Source organism: Amblyomma maculatum, chromosome 9, assembly GCF_055883805.1.
Source record: "Amblyomma maculatum isolate TAMU_Amacu chromosome 9, ASM5588380v1, whole genome shotgun sequence".
Classification (NCBI taxonomy): Eukaryota; Metazoa; Arthropoda; class Arachnida; order Ixodida; family Ixodidae; genus Amblyomma; species Amblyomma maculatum.
In genome coordinates this window covers 18,947,575-18,966,119 of record NC_139352.1, presented here as the reverse complement: position 1 = coordinate 18,966,119, position 18,545 = coordinate 18,947,575, and the positions used below count along the sequence as shown (strand labels likewise).

The window sequence follows — 18,545 nt, the reverse complement described above, 5'->3', positions numbered from 1 at the left end:
ATGCCAGAGTATAGAACAACAATGTCTGTTTATTTCTGACCGAGAGGACGATTTGCGGCGTAGCACGACGGAGCTGCATCGCAGGATAAAGACCTGGCGGCATTGCGTAATGGGCCACCTTCAACTTTTGGAACTTCCCTCTCGAACAAATGTCATGCGTAGGGAGCGTCAGCTGCGTCACCCAGTCGCCGGCTGACTCCGTGGCCAGTGCAAAGTTGAGCAACCTTTTTGCAGTGGGAGCTGCATCTCCTAATGTTTATGGACGTTTAAGGAAGCTCTCTGGGGAAATCACTGAGACACGGGCGATGAGGCCCTCTTAATAGTCGCCGCCGTGGGCTCTTGTGTTCTGCGCATGTGCGATGGCATAGCGCACCAATTTACAGTTATCGCTCCCACGCTCGCCTGCAGTTGACGCTAGAAACAACGACTGAGTGAAGACTAAAACGGAACAGCGGAAATGGCGGATTTCATTGCGCTCTTCAATTATTCTCGTGTTTTGACGCATACGTAGAACAAAAGACCGTGGCCTGGTGGATGTCTTGTATGAACCGCTGTCGTCGCCTCAATGTTACGTTACGCGCCCCGTGATTTGAACATAACATGCAAAAAATACAAGAGAAAAAGAGAATCCGGTTGAGAACACTATTAGTACCCATGGAGAACAGCGCTGGTCAAGTCCCTAGCCCCTGCATTATGCGACTAATCTATCACCGCGGTTTTTTTTTTTTTATTGCACGTAAATACTTTCAAAAACGATACCATGAGCAGCTCAGGCCTCCAACTGCCGGGCTGCATAACGAGTGACCGCTATACACAAAAACAATTTGTCCCCATTATACAAGTGAAATTCGCAGGACGTCGCCAGGTATGCGGCTCTGCCCCACCGAAACGCGCTGCTTTCGGAATAGCGACTTCGACGATCGTGAAGACTCGGCGTGGCGTACATCAGGGAGAATTGATGTGTGCAGTTTAAAGAAGAAACCTAGCATGAATGGGCCCTATAACGTGTCAATGTGTCTAACACACCTTATCTTTTATTTTTAGTTTTTTAGCTCGGCCACAGGGGTGCAGTGATTAGGGTACTCGAGTACGGAGCCCAAGAATGCTGGGTCGAATCGCGGCCGTTTTGGCCACTTTTCGATGGAGGCGAAAAGCAAGGCGCTCGTGTGCTGTGCGAGGTCAGTGCACTTAAAAGAACCCCAGTAGGCGGAAATTCCGGAGCCGTCCACTACGGCATCTCTAATAACTTCAGTCGTTTTGGGGCGTTATACCCTATAAACCAAACCAAACCAAGGTAAATAATGTTTTTACAGTAGATTCAAGGCACATTCGATTTAACGCTCTTCAAGCGCTACTGTCTAGAAAGTCATCATAAGGCTGCCAGTACAGCACTAAAGTGAATAAAGCCTCCATAAGGACTTGGGTCATCCGACTTTTGGAGAGGCTGGGGAAATTGAAGGTGTGTGCAGCATACATATGAAATCCCCAGTTCCTCCGCGAGCCTGCCCTGTCGGTGCGAATAGGTAAAAGAAATGAGCAACGAGACGCCGAATAAGCACGTCTACTAAAAAGGGGTTCTTTGGACCTTAGAAAAATACGCAAAACAAGTTGGTCCCCAAACAACTGAACAAGGCCTACTCGCCACTCTAGGAAAAAGACAGGCTGTAACGGCCAATGGGCTCCTATTGAGAGCACCACAAGAAGGTTGCGAATGTTCTGAGCATTTATTGCGTCTTCATTCTCTCACAATGCAGAACCTGCAGGGACCTAGGGAAGCTTTGCTACAATAATGTTTTGCAGACTTGTGCCGTAGCAAATACCGAGAATTCCTTACCCTTCCAAGCCTATGTTTGTCGCCTCATAACCAATATTTCTCAGTTTCAATATGCTGCACTGTAGAAACACTGGTGCACAAGATTCTTTACGTAGTGAACGGGGCCACAATTTAAGCCCTAAGAAGACTTTTCCCCGTACACCATTTGCTCGACCAAAATTTTTCGGATTTGCTAAATTAAAGCCGCACCTGATACCTCACCAACCTGTTCAGTAAAATGTGAAACCTTGAGTACACTTTTTATTAGAACAAAAAAGGGGGATGGCATCACAATAGACCAAAGTCTCAATTTCACATTGAACCAGGAACAAAACGTGAATACCTGCGCTATTAATAATGGTGAGACAAAGAGGTTCTCTCGCAGCGCGTCGCCGTCTTCATCAACTTCCGTTCGGGTGCAAGTCAGTCCTAACGCAAGATCACGCAGGCACTTGCACGTGCAAGAGAAAATTTGAACGCGTGAACGCGGCGTTTTGGGCATCCGTGCAGCGCAACAGATGCAAACAACTTTTCAGGGTGTTCCACATCTTTACCGTAAGAAAGAGCAGGGATCGAGAGCAAAGCCCGCAATATTCGCTTCTGACACACTTTTAGAAGTATGGCGCAGCAGAGAAATACGGGCACGACAGAACACGCACACACAAGCGCAGAGCGCCATATTCCTTCCCCAACAAAACTCACTAATTTGCCTAAAAGCTGTGATTCCTGGCGCATATATACAGAGCGTTCTACCACTGCACACATTTTGGCGACAAGTACTAATAAGCTCACGTTGATTGAAGGGCGAAGCAGCTAAGTCTAGCTCTACCTCTGTTCCATCTCTCACTTAAAGAAACACCGACTCCTATTCAAAATATTATTTCATTAATATAGTGACGAAAATAAATAAAAATCATTGTACCATCAGTTTCTCGCCTGGCACGAAGCCTGTTGAGGTCACTGTGCCGCTTCACTCGCAAGTACTCCCTCGCCCTTTCTGCTGCAGCATCGATTTCGGCTGGACTCGGTTGCCAAGAAAGCGTCGACGGTAGACAGGTCAGGATGATGGTAGCGGTGACCACATAGCTGCGACGTGAAATCGCCAGTGATCGACAGTGCAGCTGGTAACTAGTCGTCAATAAGCATGCATAAAGCAAGTTTAATATTATCTGTCCTGTTTTTGGATTAATTCCTTAGAATGTTTGTTGGCAATTGCAGCGCCAGAAGAGCATCTTCGGTGTCACTGATCAAGCGCAGAAAACTGGTTGGGGTGGCTAGAAAACCCGAAGCTTTCCATAAGCTATATGAGAGTATGTGTAGTAAAAAATTTCATTGTCCTTTCTACGTCTCGCAACAATTGGACATTTAAAATGGATAGCTGAGAAGAGAGGAGTCGCTGGAGAAAGATTTGATGTTGGGAAAGGTTGAGGGTCGCCGGAGAAGGGGTAGGCAGCGAACGCGATGGTTGGATGGCATCCTCGAGGCACTGCAGATGAAGTTATGTGATGTTAGGAAGATAGTGAGAGACCGGAAAGCGTGGCGTGACATGGTCAATAGGGTCACGAAGAGTCGGACACGACTGAACGACTGAACTGAACTGAGCTTTCCTGAAGAAAATAATATGGGGTGCGGTTTTTATGCGAGAAGGATATTTAGGAGATGCAAGACCAGCTTTCTGGGGCATCTTATGCTTGGCGGGCAGCTGTTGGACTTTGTAAGATATACTGTGATGTATGTACATGTTGATTGAGACAGCCCACCTTTTCGAACGGCCCAACTTTGAACGTTTCTCGCGATGTTCTGGCTGCCTCTGTACCGAGTAGGTAAATCCGCCTTAGAAGAGCAATGGGTCGCGTTTCTTTTTAGATAGCTGTAGCGCAACCTTTGAATAGTGTTTGAAACATTTACGAACACATTGAAGGACATGGCTGAAGCTTCCGGCATATAGCAGATTTTTGCAACTGAAGATTGTCTTCCGCTCACAGTAAATAATCAAGGCTATCGTGGAACGATAGAACGCATTTTTGGAAATAAACAGTCAATAGCTACTGGGGATCTGCGGGAATATTTGTTGTAATATTATTTACAGACAGCGGAAAAATTACGTTCAAGAACACTTTTTGTACTATATGGAACATTTTTAGTACGAAATAGGTTAATAAATATATATTGTCCAGTTCTCAACGCACAGATAGGGGGAACTACTAATTCAAGGGCTCGCGATTAAGTGTCATCTTCCGAAGTCCAATACAGAAGGCTGAAATCCATGTACACGGGGACATATTCACTAACACTACAAAAAAAAAAAAAAACGCCAGCATCGACCGCAATCAAGGTCAGGACTTGGTGCTAGGCAGGTGATCACCGCTTGCACTAAGCGATCGCAGATTGGCACAGATAATCATGAGAAATATGGCCAGACACTTTTCGCGTAAAACAATAAAAATCAATGAAGTCCACACTGCTGGAATATATTGCTTGGCTTTAAATTTGGCTAATTTAAATTCTATAACGATATATAAAAACATAGCCATTTTCAATAGCACACATACAGCGCTTGTTAGCTGTGCAGCATGGGCTTCAGCAGAATTCATTCGATACTATGATCTGAAGAGATGGGCAAAATAGTTCTGCTTGTCTTCAAGAGGTTTGTAAATCTCGTGCTGATTAATGTGACACACATCCCAGTTCAGTGTAAAACGTTTTGGGCGCTTTAATTGTAATAAATGCCGTTATTTCGACTATGTAACTATACCTTTCATGTCAGTATTCACAAATAAATTCTAATGAATTTACAAAAGATGAAAAAAAAACCTTCTCGAAGTCGTATTAAAATACTACGTGAAATAAAGTAGTGAGGCCAATTTTAGTTAAGAATTCACTATACTACACCATTCAATTTTTTTTCCATAAAATATAAGCCGGCATTCTGGAATATACTTATAAATTTCCTTCGTCAATATGCTTCTGTCAACGCGTTCATGGGATGGCTTTCTCACTGCTCAAGCCATTTTTTTATCATTATTACTATATTTCATCATCTTCGCCGTGCAAAAACAAACGGGGGTTACCCCAACAAGATTCATACCGAAAAGACGTGTTCCGTGCCATGGGAGAGAGATCAGTGTTAAATCTGGTTCTCTCCTGAACGGCTAGCAGGTCGCTTTTAAACACTGCACGCATTAAGTCACGTGGTGAGAGTAAGGGCGGATATGATGCGTAGAGGAGCTCGTGGTGCCAGAACAGCTTTTGGAACCATTAATTCTGAGCTACCCATGAATGAAAACAGCATGAAATTCTCAGAAGTGCAACTCATGCCTTAAACATACACCGACTCGAAATAGGTGTTGCTATGAGTAACCTGTTACTAGAGGAAATAAAGCCTTAGTAAGAGAACTAAACCTAACTTGCATTGAATTTTTTATTAAGTGTGCTTACTGCTTGACGGGTGGTTATAATAGGTGTGTGTGTGGTGGAAAAGGTGCGTCACACCTTGCCACGCTCTTTTCCTACCACGCGAAACACATGAGAGTGATATTAAGCAAATTACCTAGTGGATGCTCGTTTATTCTTATAAATTACCAACTCGTATTCAGCAACAGCTACAACGCGTATGCGAGAGCAGAAATACGCCACGCAGTGTGGGTTGCTGTCACAACGGTGCATTATACGTATATGTGCAGGTTGAGATAATTTGTCAAATAGGTGTGATTTATGAAGCTCCGGTGACGTTTTTCTACCCACTAGAGCCCCTACAATCGCACCTGTGTTCTGAGAATAAAGGTGTGCGCGTTCGTCTCTCAGGAAGCTTGATTTGGTGTTTGCATTTTTTGGGCCCTAAAGTGTTCGCAAGAATGTAAGAAAAGAATGGCGTTCAAAATACACATCCCAAAGATACAGAGCTAAAAAAGCAACGATTTTATGAGTGCAGCACGGCGTGGCTTAATGAGGACCTTTCGCTCCACTACTTGTCATTCACGATGAAGTAAAACTGTATGTTACACGGGCTTTTCTTGCTTCGAATCTAAGATGTTTGAAAATAACTTCGGTTCATCTAATTTCATCTGTATAGGCGATTTTAATGCACCGAACATTCACTGGCCATCTATGCAGTTTTCTGGCAAAGAAACAAGCGTTTATAAAGAGCCGCTATACTTTTCGTTAATCTTCGTGCTTATCGAAGTTACCAATGATGCTGCTAGGAATGATCGATTTGGTGTTCTTGTCTTCTGATATATTTAGGAAAGGTTACATATATGAAATTATCGACGGCATATCTGATCATAAAGCCATTCCTATCTCAATTACGTGTGAAGTTAATAAACCGCAGTATCATCTTACATCTTCTCGTTGTTTTAACAGCGCAGATTACGTTTCTAAAACATGTATCGATCGTTTTGTCCCCCTTAAAACAAAAAAGAAAAATTCAAAGTTGCCTTGGATAAATCGCGATAATTTGCTGTGCGATGTCAGCGCACGTTAAAGATCCTCAGTTGGTCGAAATTACTTCATAGCCCTCCCCTACGACTCCTCTTTCTCGCTTTCCACTTTCACTCCCGCCTTCCTCCCTTCCCTTACGGCGCGATTGAGGTGTCCACAGAAAACGAGTGAGACAGTTACCGCGCCTCTCCCTTCCTATAAACCAATCGATCAGTTCCCTTTCGGCGCGGTTCAGGTGTCCACAGAAACACGTGTGACAGTTACTGCGCCTTTCCCTTCCTGTGAACCAATTATATATTATTATATTACACTTGTCCCGTCGTGTGAGAAGACAGACGTAAAAAGTCGTTAACAATCTTGAAAGTATGAATCGTTTTAGTAAAGCAAAGCTAGAACTTAGTGCAGCAACAAAGTCTGTGCGAATGACTTCTTTTTTTCGCGTCATTTCTTAAAATATGCACTCCTCACTCCACTCCTGCTGGTTTGTGGGGTTTAACGTCCCAAAGCGACTCAGGCTAGGAGAGACACCGTAGTGGGGGACTCCGGAAATTTCGACCACCTGGGGTTCTTTAACGTGCACTGTCATCGCACAGCACACGGACGCTACTCCGTTTCGCCTACCCCACTCCTGCTATAGCTCCTGATGGAGCTACAGTATGTACAAATAAATAAAGTAAATAAATAATGCAGTCACGTTAAACCATCTCCTTAACATTGATCCACAGCATAACAGTGCGGAAACTTCTTGTTCCATCAGGCACTTTATGTTCACCAAGGTTCGATATTGCGAGAGAAATTCTGGTCTACGCAGCACAGCAGAAGTGAACTATTAATTTCCTCAATAGAATGGGAGCAGGCGTCACTATCGTACAAATTCCAATGGGAAGGGGACGGAGGGACTCCTCACATTGCAAAAAGGCGTCCCGTGGACATCTCTGGAGTTGGTTGGTTCATAGGAAGGGAAAGGCGCAGTATCTGTCACACTTGCTCTGTGGACACCTGAACCGCGCCGTAAGGGAAGGGATGAAGGTGGGAGAGAAAGTGGATAGAGAGAAAGGGGAGCCGTAGTGGAGGGCTACGGAGTAATTTCGACCACCTGGGGATCTTTAACGTGCGCTGACATCGCACAGCACACGGACGCCACTTCGTTTCGCCTCCATCGAAACGCAGCCGCCGAGGCCGGGATTCGATCCCGTTCCATTTCGAACTTTGGGATTAAAATTTTGCTTTAACTGCAAAAGAAGTCTGCGTTGAAGGAAACACGAGTAGACTAAAAAAAAAAAGAAACTGATTTATTTATAGGAAGCTAAAGGCACGGTAACTGTCTTACTTGTTTTCTGTGGACACCGCAACCGCGCCGTAAGGGAAGGGAGGAAGGTGGGATTGAAAGTGAAAAGAGAGAAAGAGGAGCCGTAGTGGAGGGCTACGGAGTAATTTCGACCACCTGGGGATCTTTGACGTGCGCTGACATCGCACAGCACACGGACGCCTCTTCGTTTCGCCTCCATCGAAACGCAGCCGCCGAGGTCGGGTTCGAACCCGGGTAGTCCGGCACAGTAGTCGGGCGTCTTACCACTGCACCACCCCGGTTAATTGTCTAATTGATTATAGGAAGGGAAAGGCGCAGTAACTGTCTCACTTGTTTTCTGTGGACACCTCAATCGCGCCGTAAGGGAAGGGAGGAAGGTGGGAGTGGAAGTGGAAAGAGAGGAAGAGGAGCCGTAGTGGATGGCTACGGAGTAATTTCGACCACCTGGGGATCTTTAACGTGCGCTGACATCGCACAACACACGGACGCCTCTTCGTTTCGCCTCCATCGAAACGCAGCCGCCGAGGTCGGGTTCGAACCCGGGTACTCCGGCACAGTAGTCGGGCGTCTTACCACTGCACCACCCCGGTTAATTGTCTAATTGATTTATAGGAAGGGAAAGGCGCAGTAACTGTCTCACTTGTTTTCTGTGGACACCTCAATCGCGCCGTAAGGGAAGGGAGGAAGGTGGGAGTGGAAGTGGAAAGAGAGGAAGAGGAGCCGTAGTGGAAGGCTACGGAGTAATTTCGACCACCTGGGGATCTTTAACGTGCTCTGACATCGCACAGCACATAGACGCCTCTTCGTTTCGCCTCCATCGAAACGCAGCCGCCGAGGTCGGGTTCGAACCCGGGTACTCCGGCACAGTAGTCGGGCGTCGCCGGGGCACCACCCCGGCGGGGACGAGTAAGTAGACTAAACTCTGCCCAATTCTTAATGAAGTTGGGAGGCTGTCGTCACTACGCCGGTATGACGATCGGAAGCTTCATAGACTAAATTTTGGTACACTTCTCTCTGGTCACATGACTGCGTTAGAACCATCATCTACTCAATGCTTTTAATTAGAGCTCTCAAACTGGTGTCACTATTGGAACACACAACCTTGAGACTTAAGGGTGGCCCAAGACTGCGGCTGTGTCCTTGTGTATTAACTAAGCTCTAGAGGACGGGGCGGTTCGTTCGTCCTTTCACGACAATCTTGCAGTTAAAGTTCCTCGATTGTTAGGACTCCGAAAGCTTTTTTGTGGAATTTCACGAATGGATTCGAAGTGTTCTTCGTCAGATCCTCGTGTTCAGCGCCTTTTCAGAACTTTAGGGACGCTATTCTTTAATTACGATGTTTTCTGTTCTTGCTTCAATGTTACTACTACAGCAATGCGGGTATACAACCGAGAAGGCAGCTGCATGGAGACATGTAAGTGTTTCCTCAAAATCTCACTCGATCTCAAGGTCAAGAACAAACGGAGAGAAATGTTATGAATATGTCCACAATATTTGGAAAATGGGTGCATTAGTTGCCCCAAATGCCACCGAAGAAAAACCCAGGCTCTCGGCTCCTTAAACACGTTTCACTAAGATGGTGGCCTAATCTCGATAGCTGTTCTTGCCGGCTACTAGCCGTGGTGGCGCAATGGTGAGGCCGCTGTACTGCTGAGCCGAACGATGCGTTATGGAATCCCTGCTGCGGCGGCGGCTTTTCGATGGAGGCGAAACGGAGAGGCATTCGTCTGCTGTGCGATGTCAGTGCACGTGTTAAAAATACCGAGGTGCTCGAAATTTCAGGAGCCCTTGCTCCACTACGGCGTCTCTCCTAGCCTAAATCCCTTCGAGAAGTTAAGCGCAAAAAACCAAACTAGCAGCACTTGTCGGCGAGTGAAAGTTTCGCGACGTAGTCCCGACGGACGATGCACCGTTGTTCCTGGCTCTACGGTGCTGGGACGGTAGGTCAACGCCGCTTGCGGTGGGGGCTAGCCAGCCACCGAATTTTTAACTGTTGTAGGCCGTCATTGCACCCGCCACCGCTTAGGTGGTGGACGACGGCTGTTGTTGCGGCGCGCGTCTTTCTCTCCCTCTTCCTTTTCTTCTCTATTTTCTCTTCTGTCTGCACGAGGCAGCGGAGGTGGTTCAGCTACAGAGCCAGTAGCAGGCCCGTGCATTTTCTTTTCCTTATTCCTACAGCCACAACAAAAACAACCGTCGCCCCGCACAGGGAAGAAATTGCCACCGATAATAAACCGCAGATAGAGACACTAACTTTTTGTGCTTCCACAGCCGTCCTTGCCCTAGGTTTAAGGATAAAGCCTTTAATGGCTTATTTCCAGTGGAAATAAAAGTTGTCCAACCAAACCAACAACATCCGATCAAGGCGTCCGTGCGTGCCTTTCGTTTGGCGCTTCCTCGAACGCCGCCGCCCACAGCATAGGAGGCATCAGCGGCGTTTCAAAATGGTTTACAGGAAAGAAAAGGCACTGCATCTGTCACACCTCCGCAGGCACCTGTCCGTACCGTAGAGGAAAGAAGGAAGATGGAAATGAAAGAGAGGGAGATAGAGGTGCCGTAGTGGAGGGTTATATCTACCGCGCTATAATGCCTTCCGCCTCATCGCACTTTATTGGTCCAAAGTGCCCTTCAAAATGTTTTGCAGCTTACCCTTGCGACAAAATACAGATCACGAACTGCACCCCTTTAAAAGACGTAACGCTGACTTTTCATACAGATAATATATGAAGCGTATCTTGCGGATACGATGCAAAAGCAAACCAATCAGCTCGCACCGTGCTTTATATCGGAGGACTGATTCACGAGCTCGGGCATGCATGCGCCAATTCACGCAGACTGCTCCAGCAGTTCAGCTCTTGCAAGGGCTCCTCTAACACCTCTCTTCTCAAAGTGGTGAACCAGCCTTAAAACACCGAGAAAACGTCTAAAGCGTCTGATTCACAATAAATAAACACAGCCGGGAAAATGGGCGAAACAAGGTATATGCAAGTATAAACAGGCAGGTACGGCAGTGGGTCCATGTCAGGACCTCAATCTGCCATGCTTCACATTATTTCTTGCCCCGTGACTTTCTGATGGGTCGATAATCTGGAGACCTAAAAAGAGGCCCCGACTGTTCCTCTTAGTAAAGTATGTCTTTTTGAGCTCACTGCTTTGATGTGCGCAGAAGCCGGCAGGATATGCAACAAGTACCCACTAAAGGCCACCTTTACAAGGCGACTTGTAAATTGCTGGGCTAATTGGTGCATTTTACAGAAAAGGAAAGAATCCACAGCGCTAACAAACTCGCAAATAGACACACACATGACAGGCGCCGACTCCAGCTTCTTTTTCGAAACAACAAAATGGACTTCTTCAAATGACAAAAAAAAAAAAAAAACGTTTTTGACCGTGCTTAAAAAGGTTTCATTTTGTTAATTCAAAAAAGGAGTCGGCGCTTGTCCTGTGTGTGTCTATTTGTGAGTTTGTTAGAGCTATAAGTTCTTTCCTTTTCTGTGGCTTTCTTTAATGCCACACTTTTGGGACGTGGTACTCATACATTAGTAGATGGCTCAAATGCGAAAGCATTAGTGGAAATAAGGTGAATAAATTGGATGGGTCAAGAGGCGAAGAAATAGACGACCACAAAGATAAAGGGTCAGTAATAGCTGCCCTGCTGAAAGAGACGAACAGCTTTGGCAGTGCTAACGCTACTGCCCGAAACTCCGCTTGCGTTTTCCAAATTTTAATCAGACTTCTTTCTTACCAGCCAACTTCTAGATTTGGGCATAGGGACCAGAATGGCTGTGGAACGGCGTACTAATAAGAAAGTACATTCGAGAATCTTCCCCTTACTTTTTAGCAACAATGGTTTTTCTAGTAAGTATCAATCTTCTTTCTCGCAGCCGACCTCAGTGAAGCAATCTTTTCTTTCATCCGTCCACTTCTTCACTTCCTGATTGTGGCGGCAGCACCATGAAGTCGGTCAAAACGGGAAATAATAAGAAATCAATAATGAGGCGAAATGTGCACTTATTGGTGCATGCGACTGTATCTAAAGGAATTGGGGCACACTTAAACATTATTATCCTTGAGGGTATAGAATAACCACGTTAATGGGTCACGTTCGCGCCTTCCCTTGCGGATGCTCGTCGGTATAGATGCACTCGGCTAGTCAGTTAAGCAATAATTCCTAATTTGCACCTCTGTTATCTAACACATGTTTATCAGAATACCATCGTAGCTGTTACACTGTGGAAAAGGCCATCTGACATACATATAGAGCTCCGCTTTAACCAAGCCGTACAAACATTCGTGCGCAGTTTATGGACAGTATAGTTGTGTTTAATTCAGCCGTGGTTTTCTGCACCACCGGAACCTGTTCATGGTGCGCTGCACCAAAGTGCAAGTGCTCGATTCTCAGCGTTACCTTCACCATGGTCCGCGATTGATTTTGGTGCAGTCGTGGTGCCGCTCTGGTGCAAAGAGCCGCGGCACCTTCCGAGGAGGAGGTGCAGAAAAGTGTTCCACGTGTTGACGGTGCTCCCAGACAACGCGCGCTGCCGATGAGATCGATAGTCCACTCAGGGACATTTTTTTCTCGTCGTTGACAGATCCGGCGTCATTCTCCGGGAAAATGGCGAGTTTCTCTAAGGTCTCTTGTGACAACCTGAATAGCCTCCGGAGTTCAAAGCTGAAATATCTAGCAACAGCGCATCAGTTATACGGGAACGTGGTAAATTGCGGTCTGTCCAGTCGATCGGTCTCGGTCTGAACCACGTTGTAATAACTGTGTTATCGCGAAGGAAAGCCCGGCGTCGTGTTCCTCGTCCTCACTTTCAGAGAACTTCGACGATGTTGTCGTCCATGGCCTCGCGAGGCACAAAATATCCGCACCGCGAGAACTTGCAGCTCGCGGTCAACGGGAACAAACGAGGAGACAATTGGCTCGATTGAAAATGCCGCACCAGTAATGTGTGGCGCTGTTGACGCGCTGCACCTAGCTGCACCTGAACAATGCCTCCTTTAGTTATAAACCATAGAACCAGAACTGCACCTCGCCGGCACCTGACTAGCACCAGCGAAACTTTTTCGGAATTGGTGCCGAGAACCAGTTCTGAATCGAACAGACCTTATATCATACTCGGAATCAAAAGGAACCAGAGGGTTCGAATCCCATCGCACGTTCCCATCACAAAGGGGTTACCTTTGTTGCAGCTACTGCTTCTGATGAGGTCTCGTGACGTCACGCTGCCTACCGCTCAATCAGTGCAAGGCCGTGTCACCAGTTAACTACCACCTGGCAAAGGAAAGCTTGCCCCTTTTTTGCCCTCCAAGCAACGCAACCGGATGTTTTAGACAACAGGACTGTAACGTTGTCCCGTGAAAATTTTCTCTTTTGTTGGATGGTTCACTTCTCCCTCACCACCCTTTCCTCCTCTCCCTTTACGTCCTTTTTTTTTTTTCTCAATTTCAGAGCAGATACATCTGAATGTTCTTATCACTGACATTCGCAGCACCCTTTTATCCCGCTTTCTCTCAGAACCAGTCCGAGTTTTCTGCGAAATATACAGCTGCGGGAGCATGGCGATGGCACGTGCTTTGAATTAATATAAAAATATGATTGCGCTTCCAATAATTTGCTGCATAATGATGAAAGCGCATAAACTGTCCACAAATAAAATTATTTATCGCATAAAGAAGCAGAGAGTAACCAAGTATAAAGAAAGATAGGGGGCTCTTTTGAGCATTAAAGTGCTATGAGGCGAAAGCATCTGTTCCGCGGTGCTCCGGTGCCCTCCACTAAGGCACCTATTTCCCTCTTTTTAACTCTCACCTTCCTCCGGCCTTTTCCTTACGGCTCGGTTTAGTTAAAGTGTCTGCGGAGAATTGTGACAGATGCTGCGTCTTTTTCCCCCTTAAAACACTGCTGATGCCTGCTGTTATATGCTGTATGGTGCGGCGTTCGAGGAAGCGTCAATGAAGTGCGCCGCACGGACGCCTGGATAGAACGTCAGGCAAGTCTCATGACGGAATGTGACGTTACTATGACGTCACATCCAGTTATTATACGTGGTCACATCCGGCCATGACGTCACGGTCGATAACGTGATGATGTCAGTCACACTCGTTTCAAGGCATGATATACTACACCACTGATGATGTCAACATTACTTTTTTCAGGGTACGACATACTTACCCACTGATGACGTCATCGTTATTTGTAAGGCACAACTGATGACGTCATAATTTATTTCAAGGTACAACATACTGCACTACTGATGACGCCTCCATTAACTTCAAGGCACGACATACTATACCACTGATGACGTCACCATTAATTTCAAGGCACGACATACTACACCACTGATGACGTCATCATTCTTTCAAGGTACGACATACTACACCACTGACTATGCCATCAAACTAAAGCGTTACGGACGGACGAACACGATCGTGGCCGCGATCATACGCCATTAAAGGCTTTCGTCTTAATAATCAAAGGCCGTAATCTTCCATTTTCTTCTCTTTTTTTTATCCTGACACTGTGGTTAGGGCGCTCGACTGCTGTACCAAGGATGCAGGATACAATCTGGCCCGCGGCGGTCGCTTTTAGATGCAGGCGAAATACAAGGCGCCCGTTTGGTGTTCGATGTCAGCGCACGTTAAACAACCCCAGCTGGTCAAAATTTCTCGAGCCCTCCGCTACGGTGTCTCTCGTTGCCTGACTTGCTTTGGCGTGTTAAACCCCGCAAAGTTAAGATAACAAAATATTACGTCTAATGGAGCACAGCTATACCTCTCCCTAACAAGACAGAAAACAACAAAAATCTTACCGTCACTGGAAACGTTGATTCCTGACAACGGGTTTTGCGCTTTGGTTTGCCATGCATAGTGTCTGCGCCAGCTTATTACGTCTGAGCTTCGCGCTGAACAATATGAGTTCATCTAAAAAGAGCTCCAGTTAAGCATCATCGAAAATGGTTATGACCTCTGCGTAAGTCAGAAGCATGCGTTAAAGAAAATGAAGTCATCCTGAAGGAAGCATTTTATTTTATTTAGGTGGGTACTGACGAAAAGTATTGTATTCACTCAACATTCCTTAATGTTTTCTCGTCGGTTTGCGCAGGCAGAGTTTTCCTAAACATTTTACCTGGCGTAATAATGGTCCTCCGCCATTTTTGCTCTAATGTTTAGAGATATTTGAGGAAAGAACGGTGTGCAGAATGCTCTATTAAATGTTATTTGCTGTAACAGTAGCGTACTATCGTTGCCTTCAGCAGCATCAAAAATAAATATACTGCACTGTAAAACACTCCCTGAGTGGTCTTGCAGTGGTACGCTTACGTACCTGATTTGGCTCTCTCTGCTTGCACGCCTTTATCAATTATTCCCTACCCACGGTACTCCTTGGGGCTCTATCCTACACTACACTTGTAAATTCTCGTTTAAAATCCAGCTCTGTAGTTCCTTATCAAAGTTTCGATCCCATCCTAAACCTCTAGATACCAAGTTTATTTCCTAAATATATTCTCATTCATGCCCAAGATTCATGTCAAAGAGCACAGAGCACAGTGAGAGCTGCATTTCATCATTATCTGTTATGTAACTAATGCACTCTTTAAAACTAAAACAGAGTTATTCCTCAGGGTAGCGTAAAGACATGAACTATTTCCATTCGGTCGAGATAGGTGCGCTCTTCAGTCTCCCATCAAAAAGAGCGAGCTAATAAAGGAAGTTATAATTCAACTCCGTCGTTTTACGTTCTGTCCTACGGGCTCGCAGTGCGGCTTCTGGGCATTTCCTTTTTCGAGGGACCCATCACCGAGGACATCCGACGCCGTGAAGATCATCATATGCCGTTATTATCTAACCAGGGATGAGCTGCTTTCGCAGAACACCTCATAAATTATAACAGTGCGGGACATGTTGAGACTCGACAATCGTGTAGCAGTCAAACATGTAGCTCAACCAATCAATGTTTCAGACAGCATTTATTTATCGTGCCCAGAAGCAGCTAGAGCCTTTACGCTGTCAGGATTTGAGAACAAAGCACACAAAAGAGGAATGAGAGAAACGACATAAAAATATAACATCCACAAGCACTTTGCATATAAGCGATAAGTCACACAAAAACAACACGAGGACTACTTAAATATCCAGGATGTTAATGCTAGACAGGATTTTTTAAACAAATTTGAAGAGCACTGCAGTAATTTTGTTTCTCTACACGGGATATATGCGGCGATGCTGACGCAAAACATGCAAAATGTGAGGATAATTGTCACCGGAATATTAGTATTTAACTAAATGGAATAGTTAACTTTCTATTCACTATAGTTATTAAATAGAGATAACGTCCTTCAGCGTCTGTACTGTTTTGTAGAATTTTAGTAATGCGTCTTCGCCATCATATGCGTGTCTAAGATCACCGCACAATGCGATTAATTACGTATGCGGGTGCAGGGCACTGGGCATATAGCTCCTGCTTGGTGTAACGGGTTTGTTGCGTATGATTGCTCGCCTGACAAGAATGTGGCCTTACGGGTAACGGCGCTAACTTTTAGTTCCTGTCGAAAAAGCAATCGTTTTAAAATATGACCCCCCCCCCCCCCCCCCCCACTCCCTCCATCTGCACAATAATCTCTCACTTTCGGTGGCCAAGAACGAAAGCGCTGGCCAAGAACAAAAGGTTATCCACGCCTACTTTCCCCGCACATATTTTTCGGGGGAATCGCTATATGAAACAGCTGCGTCACATTATATACAGGAGCTTGATGCCGAATGTCACGGTCTCTCATGCGCACTTAGACCGATTGGACTATTTTACATGCGTATATCCCGGGACGCAGGGACATTACTAAAATTCTACAAAATAGACTTGGCATCGAATACTAATATTTCAAAAATTTTAATATAAACATAGATGCCAGCTGCTGAGAATAAAAAATGTTATTGTTTTCCGTTAAGTGGTGACCAATCATCTACCCGCTGTTGTAGTTTTTCCTGGTGCTGCCGATTTTACTTTTTTTTGCAAGTCACATGATCCCTGGTTCTTGGCTGAGAAATACATACTAAAGATGTTTTTTTTTTTGTTCACTCCATGACCTACTTTATTCTCACCCATCCTCCCCTCCCCACTCCTTCACACCTACTTTCTTCTCACCCACTTTCCCCTCCCCAGCTTTTCTTCTTCGGAAGCAAAAGCGTATTTAAACCCCTGCCAGTGATGATCGCTTTGCCCAGACGAAGACAAGTCCACTTGTCGAAACGTTGGCTCGACCTGCGAACTGAGGCGTCCCACCCCTTTACCCTTGTTCAGTGCTCCTTCATACCGTTAATTACCAGTATTACGATAATACTTTTCATCGCAGGTTGCGTCCCTCTGCCTATCTCATGTGCAAAAGAACGTCTGTGTAGTGCACTCCGTATATGTCTAAAATATACATTGAAAGTCTAAATTTGAACACCCTGTATACATGGAACAAAAAGTTGCAGATCACGATTTTAAAGTAAGCCCGTTAGCGACAATAGTGAGTATGAATAGAACAAATTAAGAACACGTGACACAAGTGATTTATTCACAAGAAGCGATAAAAATTGAGAGATGGGAAGAGAACAACAAAGATAACATATGTCATCCCTAGTTAGCTCAAAAAAGTACCTACGAGACCCCTCTAAGTAATTACCGGCAGCTTGCGCTTGCTCAACAAGCTTCTATTTGGGTATAATTGCAATGATAATTCTTCTTGCCAGTGTTCACATTGCGTTTTAGTTACAGGGTCGCCAAAGCCAGAAAAGCTAAATGCGATAAGCGCAGGGAAAACGAAGAAACGATAACGGGAAAAGCTAAAAAACAAATATCATTCGACGGTTGTCTTTTAATCAGTCTCATCAAACAGTTTCTCCATATCTCTTTCACAAAGCAAGCTCGTCTTATTTTTCTAAGACTGCGTTGCACCTAGGATTAATTTTTATCGTTTCAGGAAAATTTATCTTCCTTCAATCACTAGTATTATGGGTTTTTAGGCGCTATAGCGTTCGCAGTAAACAAAACATTGTGGATAAACCTAAGCGGATAAACCTAGATGCACTTTGCTAATCGCATAACTGATGAACCCTTAATTGGTGTCTTTATTATTATCTCTCACATATTCACGCGCGTACAATCCAAAGATACAACATTATGCGCAAGACCGGCCGATTAAACATTCATGCTCATTTCCAGCGATCTCAGCCCCGCCGGGGTGGCGCAGTGGTTAGGGCGCTCGACTTCTGCGCCCAAGGATGCGGGATCGAATCTCGGCCTTGGCGGCCACTTTTCGGTGGCGGCGACAAGCTAACCGCCCGTTTGCTGTACGATGTCAGTGCGCGGTAAAAAACACCAGGTGGCCGAAATTTCCGGAGTCCTCGACTACGGCGTCTCTCATAGCACGAGATCACTCCAATAACAACTTAGAAATATTTAGGCATCCACTAACACGCGATCTATGCTGGTCTTCTCACATAACTCACGTCACTAACAAGGCAAATCGCCTTCTCGGTTACTTCCGTCGAACCTAGCGTCAAGCACCCCGATCAGTAAAATCCCTGGCTTATTTAACACTTATTCGCTCCAAACTAGAATACGCTTGCGCCATCTGGGACCCTCATCACAATAACCTTTCAGCTACTCTAGAAGCAGTACGAAATCAAGCTGTTCGATTCATTTTCTCAGCCTATTCTTATAACGTTAGTATCTCTGAACTAAAACGCAATGCTAACCTGTCAACCTTAGCTAACCACTGAAAGATGGCTAGATGGTTGGTTGGTTTGTGGGGTTTAACGTCCCAAAGCGACTCAGGCTATGAGAGACGCCGTAGTGGAGGACTCCGGAAATTTCGACCACCTGGGGTTCTTTAACGTGCACTGACATCGCACAGCACACGGGCGCCTTGCTTTTCGCTTCCATCGAAAAGCAACCGCCGAGGTCGGGATTTGATCCCGCGTACTTGGGAACAGTAG

At 45.5% G+C, this 18,545-nt stretch overlaps 1 protein-coding gene across 1 annotated transcript in view; it reads right to left on the bottom strand.

The window, feature by feature from the left end:
• The window catches only part of LOC146178499 (immunomodulatory peroxidase-like), a 77,723-nt gene that overhangs the window by 24,672 nt on the left and 34,506 nt on the right, over window positions 1–18,545 (bottom strand). The window contains exon 4 of the mRNA XM_084579987.1: window positions 2,736–2,899. Within this exon, the coding sequence (XP_084436113.1) occupies window positions 2,736–2,899 (164 nt within the window). The remainder of the gene's footprint in view (window positions 1–2,735; window positions 2,900–18,545) is intronic.